Source organism: Dendrobium catenatum, unplaced genomic scaffold (assembly GCF_001605985.2).
Source record: "Dendrobium catenatum unplaced genomic scaffold, ASM160598v2 fragScaff_scaffold_156, whole genome shotgun sequence".
NCBI classification, from domain to species: Eukaryota; Viridiplantae; Streptophyta; class Magnoliopsida; order Asparagales; family Orchidaceae; genus Dendrobium; species Dendrobium catenatum.
This window is the reverse complement of record NW_021318618.1, coordinates 2783703-2798853: the sequence shown is the minus strand read 5'-3', so window position 1 is coordinate 2798853 and position 15151 is coordinate 2783703. Positions and strand designations below refer to the sequence as shown.

At 35.9% G+C, this 15151-nt stretch overlaps 1 protein-coding gene across 3 annotated transcripts in view; it reads left to right on the top strand.

Moving 5' to 3' along the window:
- The first annotated feature begins 2933 nt into the window (after window positions 1-2933).
- LOC110094019 (probable anion transporter 6, chloroplastic) overlaps window positions 2934-15151 on the top strand; it is a 51338-nt gene continuing 39120 nt past the window's right edge. For 2 of the 3 annotated variants that reach the window (XR_002302780.2, XM_020819113.2), the window contains exons 1-4: window positions 2934-3043; window positions 3391-3896; window positions 10096-10241; window positions 14885-14984. Coding sequence is in view for 2 of the 3 variants with exons in the window: in XM_020819113.2 (XP_020674772.1) it covers window positions 3507-3896; window positions 10096-10241; window positions 14885-14984 (636 nt within the window). In the remaining variant the exon portion in view is untranslated. Of the gene's footprint in view, window positions 3044-3390; window positions 3897-9859; window positions 9917-10095; window positions 10242-14884; window positions 14985-15151 lie in introns of those variants that run through there. The other variant, XM_020819114.2, reaches the window with a different exon arrangement.

Here is a 15151-nt window from a genome sequence, read left to right as displayed (position 1 = left end):
AGTGCATTAAGGAAGATAGTACATGAAAGCTTGGGCTATGTTTCTTTATAGATGGTGTCCTTCTCAAACAAGACAAGTGCTACTTTTATTGAGATGCTTGAATTAGTTGAAGATGAGGAGGATTTTTTAGATCCCTATAGGTTAGTAAGAGAGAGAACACTAAAAACATTGAAGAGAGATATGATGCACTATAAGACCACTACCTATTAAATAATACTACAATCGAGCACACTATGATCAGATATTATATATTAATACACTATTAAGCTTATGAAGCTATCCCAATGCTAGCGAAGAGATGAATTGATTTCCTTGAGGAAAAAGCACCAAGGATGTCGAACTTAGGGGTGCAAACGAGTCAAGTCGACTTGCGAGCCTACTCAAATTTGACTCGATAACGAGCTCACGAGCCGAGCTTATTGAGTTTTGAGCTCAAGCTTGAGTAGATTTACATGCTCGTTGGATAATGGAGCTCCAGTTTGATTGAGTTGTTGCTCGACTCATTAACTCATCAAGCTGCTTGAGTGGGGAAGGGGGGGGCCGCAAGAGCGGAAGCTGAAGGCGAAACCTCATAAGCGAAAGCTGAAGGCAAAACCTGAACCTACCGCAAAAGTGGAAGTGAACGTTGACCCGTTCGAGCATGCCTCACGAGCCTACATCCATTGCCCCAAGCTGAGTTTGAGAATGCCATTTGAGCTCAAGTTGAGCTAGAGCTCAAGTTCGAGCTCGCCATTTGGCCGATAAGCCGTGCTTGAGTTAAGCATGACTCAAGGTTGACTCTGCTCGTTTACACCCCTAGTTGAGCTTGAAGATCAAGAAGATGCTCACTAAGAAGGATTTGTTTGCATTGCTGATCAATAAAATTATATGTGGTGAAGATCACCGATGTGAATTTTTTATGTACGTGTTATATGATAATTGTTAACTTACAAGCTTTTTCTAACTTATTTTATATATGCAATTCTCCATACTACACTAGTGTATATCAATGATGAAAAGGACTTCTATAAATTTATCATGTATATTCATATAGCCTATTTTAACTAGAGTTATAAAGAAGTGACTTAGCAACCCCATTTTTTAGGGGATAACAAGATAGACAATAGAAGTACAATTTGCTACAATTCAATTCATGCCATTCTATGAAGGGTGAAGTAGCTTTTTTATCACTATATAGGGTTGAGGAGCAACAACTATATGTTGGATTACAATCAAATAATATTGGTGCAAAAATTGGATGCTTTGATCAATATTTTTCATAGTTTTATATGTTGGGATTAGTAAGTGGAATGAGGTAGTATTTATTGCAAACTTAGCCATTCACATAGATGATGTTGGGGATGATGTATAGTAGGAGTATGAAACATAGAGGAGGTAGAGAACATAAAGGACCAATCCCTTGCAATTGTATCTACATAATAGGAGGTCAAGAAGGTTGAGGATGTTAGTCCCTTTCTTATAATTATATGTAAGAGTGATGCACAAATATTATGATTTAAAATAATGGCATGAAAGAATAAGAAGTATTTGACTGAAAATTTCATAAATCCATTTGGAAAGAGGTACAAGCCAATGAACTCATGCTCCGTTTATCTCTTACACTCGATTAATGAGTAATTTCCCTCCTTAAGATCTTGATATCACGATTGGTTGACAACTCCAAGGAGAATTCGATTTGAGCGAGCAATTAAAGCACGTAACAATTCCAACAATTGAGTATCTTATTACATGGTTAGATAGGAATCAGAAATATATTTTAATTTTTTTTAAGGTATGGTTCTATCATTTGAATAATCTTTATGCTAAATTCAATTTTTATCTTTATAACCTATTAATTCTTTATGCTTTTTTAATAAGGGAGTGAATTTGACACCAACCATAAATTTATAAATATTGCATCATTATATTAGATGAAGTTTTTGGATAAGTATTGTAGATTAATAATCTCAATTTACAACAATCTCAAGAGAAACGACTCCTTTAAGCGAACCAATGAGGCCATCGTATACATTATTGGAGAGGAGAGATTCTTAAAGTTATGAGTTAAACCAAAACTCATATCATCAAATAAAGTTATTGATGTTATGTGAGATCTCACTTCCATGAAGGCCATAACATAATATAACTCTGAAATCTCTCACCTTGATATATATCTTACAAACAACAATGTATAAACTCTTCTCTTCAAAATCTCCTTAAACATAGAGGAGTTCCACTAAATATGAGGCCCCAAGGTTTATAGCGAGGTACACAATTTTGATATTTAAAAAAAAATTATGCAACCAATTATCACATATAATATAATGAGTATATTCTATTACATTTCTAATTGAGATTATGAAGTGTATGATATACCATACTTAATATATTCAACTAAAAAGAAAAATCTCTTGAAGTTATGCTTGATTGTATATTGTTCTATAATTAAAGTTTATACAAATATTATTTGAACAAGATTGCAGTCTCTTCAAATAGAAAAATTATTAGGCGCGGAGTCCAGACGTAGAGATACGTCCATACATCCATTTAAAATTTGACACGTGGAATGCACTTTAATTGTTCTTTTATTGTGCGCTTTACTTGTGTTTTACCTACACTTTAGTTGCACTTTGAGTGTTCGTTTATTACGTTTTTTTTTGCCGTGCTTTGATTGTGCTTTACATGTGCTTTCACTGCGCTTTACATGTGCTTTACATGTGCTTTGACTGCGCTTTACATGTTCACGGAGGAATTGTCAATATTTTATTGGAGTCCGGATGTATCTCTTCGTCCGAACTCCCGCACCTGATAATTTCTCCTTCAAATATGATTGAAATTTTATTTGAATCAATGCCATTTGATGGAAATTTTAAATAAATATTTCAAGATCAAAAGTGGCAATATGTTAAATAATAAAAATTTCCAACATATTGTTTACCTAAAAAATTAAAAATTGAGCATATTTAACAAACTTCCCATATAATGTCAAATTTCGCCGCCACAATCATATAAATATACAATGTATCGAGAGAGATTTTGTAGTTCACGGCGGAATTGTCCATCTAATTATTGCATCAGGTGACCGAAGCCATCTCTCCGTTCGGTCGCCAATGGAAATGCGACATCTGTTAGACGTTTTTTTAATTTATTATTAACGCTTTATGTCTTGTCAGATTAGCGACCCGACCCGATAACACCTTTCATTTGAATTCCGGGAAATAAAGAATGGAAATGCCGCGCGACATCTTCACTGTTACTCCAGCTCCAGCTTTGGTTAGCGCTCTCGGATTCCTCCATTTCCTTCGTTTCTGCATTAGCTTATTCCTGCCGGAGGTTAAAAAAACGCATGTCGCATTTCCATTGGCGACCGAACGGAGAGATGGCTTCGGTCAACTGACCCAATAATTTGCCGCTCTCGTGGCTCGTTTTACACTCCTTGCAGTCGATTGCGTTGCGGCTTTTGTGCTCTGTCGAAAGAGGAAAGAAGAAGCAAGTGGAAGGAGAATCGAGCGAAAGGCGAGGGAGAAATGGCCACCATCCTTGCGTTCGGCGCTTACCACTTTCCCATTTCCGACCAATCCCTACCTCTCTTTCTCCTCCGCTACTCCCCAATCCCCACCCCTTACCTTGGCTCCGTATCCTCCGGCTGTCGATATAGGCGGCTTCAGTTCTCTGTATCCGCCTCCAGAGACCGGAAGGTCGAAGAGAAGTCATCTGATGATCGGCGTGCCGGTACCCTAGCTGGCGGGCGGCGGAGCTTGGGAATGGAAGTTCGAAAGCAGGTCGAAAAGGGCTTGGCGAGTGAAGACGGAGTAGTGGATTTTGAATGGAAGTGGCCTTTGTGGAAGGAGCTGCCGATGCGTTATAAGCTCATCGGGACGACATCCCTTGCTTTCGTTGTTTGCAACATGGATAAGGCATTCTTGTATTCTAGTCTTTTTTTTTTTAAATAAGAGTACTGCTATACTCTCCGAATACATTCATAGTTAGAATAGGGTCATATCGCATGTGAGCAATTGATACTATAAACGTTGTGTAAAACGGACTGTACAATAGGAGATCTCCTATTTTATTGTTCTAGTGCCCTAGCCAGTGGGAAGCGTGGCTTGGTATTGGAGGTTAGGAAACCAAACGATAAGGGCTTGACAAGCAAATATGGAGCATATAGGGTATTTATGGGAAGTTGCTTTTATGGAAGGAGCTATCCATGCATTATAAGCTAATTGGAAAGATAAATTATTAGGTATGGATGATGTACTTATCTTCAACCAATGGTACGTTATACGTAACTGTGTACAAAACTGTGTATAACATGTAGATAATTATGTGCAACCTTGCTATTGGCTACCCCTAGGTTCGTCATATGCACTTAATAATTTCTCCATTGGAACAATGTCAATTGCTTTTGATATTTGCAGGATGGATAAGGTGATCTTATATTATAATCCTTTTTTGTTCTTTTGGCTAGAGTAATGCCACACCACACAAATGGATTCACATTTAAAACACAGCAACATCAATTGTGATCAATTAATGCTAAATTGCAAATACCTCTCCAGATTTAATTCTATGCTGGAAAAAGGACTTCTCATTCTAATTCAATGCAACTCTCTCAGCTGAAAAAGCATTCCTGTTGTTCCCCAACATTTCAACCCTACCATTCTCTCACACTTTGACAGCCAGATAAGATTGAAAATCATTTATCATTTTAATAGGTATAAGTGCTTCAGATTTAATACTTCTTATTCAAATATTAATTTTTTTACCTAGATATAAGGTCATTCATTCAAATATGTTTATCTATTATAAGATTTGTGATGTAGATATAAGAATTTATCAACTGTACCATTTACCCAGACATAATTTATTATCATATATGAGATCTTTTGGTCTTATGTGAGATGTTTAATTCATATGTAATTTGGATGATCTAACTAGGATAATGCTTGAAGATCATTCATTCTAAGTATCTTATTATAACATTATGTACATAAACCCATTTTAAGTGTAAATTTATTTGAGTAGTAGTATAGCAGTAAGCAACCAATTCTTTGATGGTGAATCTTTAGTAGGATTAGGTTAACATTTTGCTAATTAAAGGAATAGCCTAGATTTTTTTTTTAAATTATTATATGGCTTTTATGTTTGGAGTGATATTTATGTAGGTTAACTAGTTAGAGCTTGTTTCACGATATGGAAGTTAAAATGAATCATATTCTTTAGAATGGATGAACTACTATTTCTTTGTCCTTCTGTTCTATATCTAATACATTTTAAATCACTTTTAGTAATCTTATTGTCAACATCGAATTTAAGTTTTGACATAAAATTTCTTTCACAGAATGGAAATGAATATTTTGATTACTGAGAAGTGAAGAATAAGTGTAGAAAGAATGGAGGAATGAAGAGAAGGAGATTTAGAAGATTAAAAGAATAAATGTTTAGAAGGTAAAGATAAAGAAAGTATTAAGAGCCCTATTGTTAGAGGAAGGGAGGTTTTAGTTCTGTCAGGGGATGCCAAAAGAAAGCCTTTTTATAGTCTCTTATCAACTAACTGAATTTCAACCTAAGGCCAACTGTTTATAATAGTTACCATAAATTCATAAGTCTTTCTAACATTGCTAAAATTAAAATAATGCGAATCATATCCTAGAGAATATATGATGATTTTACTTTTAATTACCGCCAAAATGACAAATAAGTGAAAGCGACATAAAACTTCTAACTAAACATTATTATGTTGGTACAAATAAGATTGAATTCTAATAGTTAGGAATCATCTCATGGTGCATCATTTCTCTTGGAGTACAAATCTTTAGCTCGGAGAGTTAAAATGTTACAAGATGAAGAGTTGCTATTCTTTGATTGTATGTATAGCTTGTGAGATCCATCTTGAAGAAGAAAGATTGATAGTAATTTTACCCCAAGGAAGATGTGATGAATGTGAAATTCATCTTTTGGAGATGGAGAGGAAGTATATCACTGCTGTCAAAGATTGTCAATCAAAAGCTCTTGTCGAAGATCCTCAAGAACACTATCACAATAAAAGATTTAATTGGAAACTTGAAGGTTTTCATGTACACTGCTTGATTGATTTGATCTGATGGAAGTATTATTTTTAAAGTACAATTTCTGATATCACATGAAATATGCATTTTGCTATCTAAAACGTGAAAGTTCTTTGGAAGAAAATAAATAAACATTTGATGTGAAACGTACATGCGATGATGGAGTTACTTTAAGAAATTAATGAGAACAATTTAAACAAATAATCCCAAAGTAAAATTTATCACTTATAGCAAAAGATTGATCCTTGGAATTCGTGGTTTTTAACTTGGTGGGGCAAAGTAGAGCAAGTTCAATCAACCAAACAATTCAAGAAACACAAAGAATATTGTAAAACTACGATGGTAACAAGAATCCACGAATTAATAAAGAGAACTTTCACCTTTGGAGCCCATACGCTCAACTAATCTAGGCTTTAGCGGAAGAAGAGTCTCCACCTTAGAATCGAGGTCGCTCCGAGGAAGGAGGAACCTTGGATCGTCGTTCTTGGATAGGTGGCCGAAGTAGGGAATTCTGGACAGCGGTTGGGGCCTCCCGGGTAAGGGTGTGGTGCAAGGAAACCTGCAAAATTGTTGGACAGCAGCTACGACGTCATCCCGGACAGTTAGGCGTGCTGAACTTGATGCTAGTGGGCAGTGGGCTGCAATGGTGATCTCTCCAATTCACTGTACAGTGTTGGAAATGGCAGAAAACCTGAAACAGCCCTTGGAGGGCTTCGGGACAGCAACCTGGGTGGCTTCAGGCCACAGAACGGTGAAGAAACTGGGTGGGGTTCTCTTGGCAGCAAGTTGAGAAGGGAACGTCCAGCAAATGGGATATCTAGGACAGCTGGAACGTGAGACTCTTATGCAGGAATTTGGTGGCTGCATGAGGCGTTTGGGGAATTTTCATTGGTACTTTTGATGGGAATTAATTGGGTGAATAGTAGGGAAGGGAACGGGTGGGGCTAAGCAAGAACTCGGTTAGGAAACCTGAAATTAATTTCAGATTTCCTGATTTTAATTTGGACTTTGAAATTTCAAATTTTTGAAATTTGAAATTTAGGCTTAGGAGGGAAATTAGGAATTAATGAGGCCTTATTTGAAGCCATGAATTAAGCTCCTAATTAAGGGGAGGAGTAATGGGTATGGGTGGCCAGCCATAGAGCAAGGAGAGAGGGGGGTTTCGGTTTTGATGAGGTGGGGCCCACTTGGTTAATTAAGGGATTTGAGTAGAAGCTGAAATAAATTCAGATTTTAACCAAAAGGAAAAATTTCCTAATTTATGATTAAGCAATTATGCAGTAATTTGAATTTCAAATTCAAATTGAAATTCAATTAAGATGATGGCATAAATTCAGGAATTTAATTTTGGCAAGTGGGTAACAGCTCTTGGTGAATTTGAATTTCAAATTCAAAACCCAAGAGGGGCCGGCGGGTAGAGAGGTGGAGAGGGAAGGAGGCGGCTGCAAGGGGGAGGAAGCCAGCGGGCTGGGGAAGGGCTGGCCGGTGGCTGTTGGCCGACGGTTGGGCTGCAGGCCGGCGGCCTGGGCAATCCAGGGAGGGGCCGGCGGCAAGAGCAAGGGAGGGGAGAGGGTGGGGGAAATTCTTGGAATCCAAAAAGTGAATTCTAATCTTCCACCAATGCTTTCCCTCGAACCTTCGTGACAACGATGAAATCTTGAGAAATAAAGAAAAGAAAAATTGAAGAATAAGGAAAACCTAGAACTCACAAAGAGATCTAGATTCTCCTACGAACTCACTAAGAGATCGTGGAGGTTGCACTCACAAAGAGAACAGGAACTCGAAAATTTTCATTCAACAAAAACTCTCTATTACAAGAGAAGGACCATATAAATAGGCCTCACAATGACAAATAAAAAGCAAAAGACTAAAATGCCCCTTGGGCTACAATAGCGACCAAATACCCATAAGGGCAAAAACGGAAAAACATAAAATAAAAATAAAATACTACATAAAATAATGAAAATACAACTCATGCTCGTAACCATCGATCTCCGGCGTCGAAAATGCTGACGATGTCTTCATCAACATTAGTCTTGTTTGGAAGATGGTTGCAAGGTTAGAGAGTTGAAGAAGATGGAAGATTACAAGTTTTATAAAGTAAGAAATTTAAAAAAAAAGTTTTTTTTATGAAACACATATCATGATTTTCATTAAGGATTAAGGGAGGGTAGGAGTATCTTGGATTGCGTGCAATGGGAGAAATAATTTTACTGGAAAAAAAGGCTGGATAACTTGAATGGTTGGGAAGGCATTAAGTTTGAATTTATTTGGAGGTTTGCTGAGGATTTTGAGAAGAGGAAAAATATGATATTTAAGAGTAGTTAGGGACGTAAATTTGAAGAGGGAATTAAGTAGCATTTATGGAGGTTGTTAGGATTTATTTTTTAATTTTTTGTTTGAGATGGTGGGGAGAAAAATGAGGATCAATTAAAGAGGTGTCAAAAATGAAAGAAGGTGCTTTTCTTATGATAAGTCACAAAAATGCAGAGGGTGCTGTGCTGTGCTCATAAAAAAAAAAAAAAGTGTGGGTGATGAATTTGAATGGTTTTTGGGATTATTATAGGTCCAATTTAAGGCTCAAGATGATGAATTAGGCGAGTGCTTGATTTAGAAAACTAATTGATATGAAAAACTGTAATCAAGTAGGATAATGATGTATGAATAGAAGAAAGTGAAGTTAGTTAACGACTCCCCTTAATGAGATTAAAAAAAAAAGTGAAGTTAGTTGGTGGCCAGAAATATAGTAAAATAAACCAATGAAATATCCTAGAATCTTTCCTATTGATCTTTATAATGGAGATTAAGATTTAGGATGTTGGTTTTGGCGCATATTTAGGCTAGGATTTTATTTAGAAAATCTAATTGGGCAAGGAAAAAGTACTTACAGCTGACCTTTCGAATTAACTTGAGCTATGCGGGGGAAGTGGGAGAAACTTATCTAGAGCTCAATCTTCGAGGTGGCATGCTGTGGAATTTATTTAAAAGAACAGGGATGACATTGGACAAGGCCTGTGTAGGCTAATGAACATTTGAAATCAGCTGTGAAGTGGATTTGGCATTATTCCTATCTTCCGTATCAGCTTGAGCTTTGGGGTGATAGTTCTAGTGCCAATGGTTCAAAACTGGTATGGTAGAAGAACAATGAAAAAAAGTTCTTTTGGTTTTCTTCTTCAAGTACCTTGAAAACATTCCTCAGTGAATTTGGTCAACGTAATAAAATACCTTCTAAAGTAGCATATCAAATCCTTTCAGCCTTTTCCTTGTTAGATTGATCGAATTATCATCAAATTATTCATAAATGCATTAGACTAAACTTCAAAGTGTGAATTAATAATGGATTTAGTTGCAATATGTGAACAGGGTGAAACCAATTCAGCTAGGAGGAATAAGCATTATTAGAAATGAATACTTCTTGTTGTTCATGGATGCAACAAAATAGCTTGTTTTGTTCCTTTCAGCCTTTTCCTTGTTAGATTGATCGAATTAGCATCAAAATTAATCATCAATAGATTAAACTAAACTTGAAAGTGTGAATTAATATTTAGTTTAGTTACAGTATATGCTCAGAGTGAAACCAATTCAGCTAGGAGGAATAAGCATCACAAGAAATGATGCTTTCTTGTCATTCATGGATTTGGCAAAATAGCTTGTCCTGAGTGTGGAATTCATTTGGAGCTCCTTTCTGGTTAATCTATTGATATATGGCATTTATTTGAGTGCTTCACTCATACATGATATGCAGTTCATTTTGATATTTTGGACATTTGTATAAAACTAATGTTTTGGTTTTCATCTCTGCTTCATGTCAGACTTGTTTTGATTCATAAACGTAGATGGGCATCTGTTGCAATTTGAAACTGATTGGGGTAAAAACCGGCCTGCTTTACCTTTTCAAAGTCTTTTGACAGAATCTTATGCTCTTATATTCTACTTTGCATTTTTTATTTGTTGTTTTTGTGTTCTATGGGTAAATATGTACGCATCTTTGTTCTATTATATAATTATTTTCTTTGAAAATATTGTTTTTTTGCGATTTCTTTCTCAGGTTAACTTGAGTGTTGCCATAATTCCTATGTCACATCAGTTTGGATGGAACTCGTCCACTGCTGGCCTTGTCCAGTCTTCATTCTTTTGGGGATATGCGCTGAGCCAATTGCCTGGGGGATGGCTAGCCAAGTTATTTGGTGGAAGGTTCGTTTTGGATTATGTGCATTGGAAGGATTTGTTTGGTTAAAACAGATTATTAACTAATCGTTGCTTTTTTGTTCTTGTAGTTCTTTTGGAATTTATTATTTTGATTGATTTTTCACAATCAGTTAGAGATTAAATCCTTGATTCAGAAAAGGAATATGTACTAGCTTGACCATAGTCACCATACCAACTGATTGTTCTCCTACGTCGCTGTTTCCATTTTATGTAATTCTTATGGAGATTTTATGAAAGTAGTCAGATGGTTTCCCATAGATTTTCTTTAACTACAATAATGCTGCATTCCAAATGCTTGCTACTTAAATTGCTTTTTTATTTTTTGTTGCTGTTTTATTCTTATTCATTTATGTAAGGTAAATCATGCCATGTTCAATGCATTTAGGACTGGTTTGGTTCCCAAGAAGTGATGGGATGGGTACTTCTCACTTTTCAAAATGATAGCTGGAGAGTCACTTCAGGGCTATAGTTGGTCCTTGCCTCATTCTATCTTAGGTGATAATATGCATCATGGTCTGCCTGTACATATTATATCTTAGGTGATACACCACATTTCTAGTTGCAATGTTCAGTACATCTTCAAGGAAAGAAGAACTACACCTCTTCAGCATTCGAGTTTGCTAGGGGCTGAAACGGCAACATTCACTTTGAGCTGTTTTTTTCAAAGGAAAGTGATGCAAGACGAATTTTGGGAATTAGGATTTTGGGTGCATGGTTTCCCTTGGCTAAGTAGCTGTCTAGGCATTTGTTGAGACTATGATGCTTCTGTGGGCGATATGGAATCTCCTATGCCCTTCTTACATGTTAATCCACCGAGTTTGTTGACGCACAGTGCATGCCCTTCTTTGGCAGCCTCGTAGGCATACTTGCTTGCCATGCTGTCCCCATTCCTGCTCATTGCGATGCCTCACCGTGTCATCCTATTATAGTGCATCAATGCTCTACCTCTCTTGGCTCCTCAGGAAGCTTTGGTGATGCCCGATCTTCCTCTCTCCTGCCTGCCTTTGTGGATTTCATCTTTACTTCGTTACATGGTTCTTCGTCTAGCTCTTTATTCTTGACATTGGTGCTTTATGGTTTTGGCATCAAGGATCTGCCTCGTGATTCTTCTGAAAGTTGGAAAATCAACTTTGTCCTCTCCCTATGTTGTACTTTTTGTTGGGGAGGCTCATACTATCCAATTCCCATGATGACGTCCATACCCTACTCCTATTTCAAGTTCAACTTCTGCCAATCCTATAGTGGCTTGGGATGGTGCTTTTATTAGCCATTAATTTTTGTCTTCTATTTACGCCATTTTTATTAGTTCCTCACATCCATTTACTTGATCATGTTATTGCTCCTGCTAAGTCTACTATTCTCTTTCATTCTTTTGCTGAAGCTGTTAGGGGGAAAGATTTATTTTGTAACCATATCCTTTTGCCAAATTTCCTTTATTGTTTCAACAAGGCTGGGACACTTCTCAATAGAAGTCACTCACTACCCTTTATGATAAGTCCACTCTCTTTTTTTTAAAGATGATATTTCTTATTTGGCAGCACTGTTTTCATTCACTTTAGTTAGTAAACTTACCTTAGCTGTCCTATTTTGGAAATTATTCACATATTCATCTATGATTTACGTTTATTGGTAATTTATCAGATGGATTTTTTCCTGTCACAATGTGCTTGCTGAACTATCTTTGCCAGCAATTTATTCTAAATTTTTTTCCTTGTAGATCATATAATGTGAATGGTCTTCCAACATGCGTGTTGAAGTGTTCTCCATATTTTGATACTTCTGAGGGGCCTATTCCTCATCTTTGCGTTCATCAACCAATCTAAATTGTACTCTCTTTGTAATGATTGTTTGTACGATAATTGGACTACATGTAGTGACATGATTTAGATTTGGTAAGATTTGCATGTTTATGTGTCATTTATTGATTTTATGTGAATTATTAGGGTATTATTATTATTATTATTATTATTATTATTTTGAATTTGGGATGAAAATTTTGATAAGTTTCAAGCGGCCCTTTAGGGTGTTGTGTCACTGTGGTGTTATACTATTTGTTCGTGGTGCTGCGATGCTGTCATGAGGCATTGTGGTGCTCATCTCTCTATTTTCAGGAGTTTGATAAGTGGAAAGCATTTTTTGGGGGAGTTGTGGTGCTTATTTCTCAATTTTAAGGATGAGAATTTGGCCCTTGGGGGTGCTGCAGCGCTAGGCTATATAGCCTTCTCCTAGACAGTTGGTGCTAGGCTTTTTGGAAGGTGTCGGCGTCAGCTTATTGAGGTATGTACAGTAGTTGATTTAGTAGGCATATATGATCCTATCATAGTTGTGAAAGCTTGATTCATATTCCTTACAAAGGAAAGGTACGGACGCCTCTCCACTTGATCACTTCTAAGTTTTTATTTATACCTTGGCTCAAAGAGTCATAATTCTATCTTGATTTAAGTATGAAGACCAATCACAAACTTAAATTGATCATTCAATTGATACCTATACTCACCATGTAATAAATATTTGTTTTTGAGTTTACGTTGTATCTAAGCTCATGTATGTTTAACATTAGGATTTCTCCAAAATGACTTATCTTGTTCCATTAGTTTTGATTCAGTACATTTAACTCATTGGGAATTAAACATATCATAAGCACTATAGAAATCTTGTAAAAACCACGTGACAATCATGAACACAAAACCATAAGAAAATCTTGATTGTCATAAATCTGATTGAATCAAACCACACATTTAAACTAGTCACAAATTATACTGATGAGAAGTATTGAAGAATTGGTTGATAAAATGGAGTTCTAGATCTCATGTCGATCTAGAAATATTTTTCTAGAGGTTGTCAATCATTACTTGCATCTTACTCAAATAATTCATATCTAACTAGTACTTACAAGTACGAGAGGCAAACTAGGATTTCATTAAACAATTTGTTTTTTTTATATGCCCCCTATCCCTATTGATAATCCCAAAGAGCCAAAATTAATAACATTGCCAAATCCAAAAATTAGATATGGTGCTAGAATTGTAACCCACAACTAATGTGAAACAATCCCATGCAAAAATGATTTTCTTAATGAAGTTTGCACGTTTAGATTTAGAGGCAATAATAAGCAAGATCTTATGCGGAATTGAACGATAAAATAAATATTAAAGTGGTACCTAGCTTAGGTTATCTCACATGCATAGAGGTTGAGATCATTAAATAGTCAACTAAGTCTTACTTTAAATACATGAATTATTCCAACAATAAATTTCAATACTAACAATAAGATTAGTCTATGAAAGATCCCTCACACAACTCATTAAGATTAGGCAAGGGCTAATGAGTATTTTTATGTATTTTAATTAATTGTTTGCTTTAAGTATGGGAGGGAGATTAGGGCATGATATGTTTTTGTCTTGTGAAGAAAAATTGGGAGGTTGTTCTTTTAGGTGCGAGGGCTCTAGATCTTCATTCTAGAGAATTGGGAGAGTGTGATCCTCCTCTCGAATAGAGGATCCTTGTATCTTTACTGTTTTTCTTTTATCTACTAGTAAAATACAAGTTATTTCTCAACTATTCTCTCCAATTTGCTGTGTTTTGCCACTGTTTGCTGTCATTTTCTGCTGTGGACAGCAGGTTTTCATTGAGAATTGCTTCTAAAGTGGTTAGGAAATACTTGAAATCAAGTATTTCCTATCATATCCCTATTGTTATTGTAAGTTCTTAGCGCCATACAGATTGGATAGTTAATGTGAGTGATTGAGGTCCTGAGTAAATTGCATCTTTTAGTTGTCATATTGAACTCTGGGCGTAGGTCCAGCTTCTCAAACATTGTACCATTTGTAAACGTATTTTCTAGTAACATCTAATTTGTTGAGATTGTTTTGCTATTCTCTTTGGTTCATGTCTGCAAATATTTCTTAGTTTTGGCCTAGGTGCCAACAAGGTTTTAAAAGGCGAAATCGGGAATCGAGGCGTTTTTTCTAAGCGAGGCGAGGCGTAAGCCTCGAGGCGGATCGAGGCGTAAGCCTCAAAATGATTAAAATAAATTAATTTGTCCGCCTCGAACGCCTTTTTAATCGATGGGTGCCAAGACATTTTCTCCAGATCCTCTAGATGATTTGAGGATAAGCATGTGCATATTTATCCATGAAAATACAATATTGTAGCTTCTTAATCCTACATTTAATGTTTTTTTACACAGATTGTTGTCATTGGTAACTAAAACATTGATTGGATGTTATATCATGATAATGCTATATATTATCAGTGTCTCAAGAACTAGTGTCATAGGGCAATGGAGCATGGTCGCCATTCTTTCCATTGCTTCATTTTCTCCTAAGACAAGCTAGACTTTTTCATCCATCTTCCCTATCTATCTGTTTGTAGGCGGGAATTCATAAATCCTTTTTTTTTTTCTCTATGACTTATGTGTCTTTTCTTCTCTCTCATTTGCTTGAATATTTCTTTACTCAAGTTAGTGTCAAATTTTATTCTTACATTTCTACAACATTATAACGTTGATATAACCTTATGAGATGTTGAATAAAGAAATTTTAAATTCATAAAAATGCTAGTGCAATTTTTTTCTTAGTTTGCCTTTCAAAATAATTTCTTCTCTAAACAGCTTTATTTTAATACAGGAAAGTCCTTGAAGTTGGAGTCTTGTCATGGTCTTTGGCCACAATACTTGTTCCTAATTCAGCAGGATTTATGCCTGGTTTGGTTCTTTCAAGAATTTTGGTACGCCAAAATTTATCTAAAATTTACTAGAAATTTTCTATTTTACGTTTTGAGATTTAGTTGTTCTGAATTCCTTAATGTACATGCTGATCAAAGTTGTTTGATATTTTTTTTTCTTACAGTTTGCTATCTTTTTCTGGCTTGATTATTTTGTTTGACATTTTATT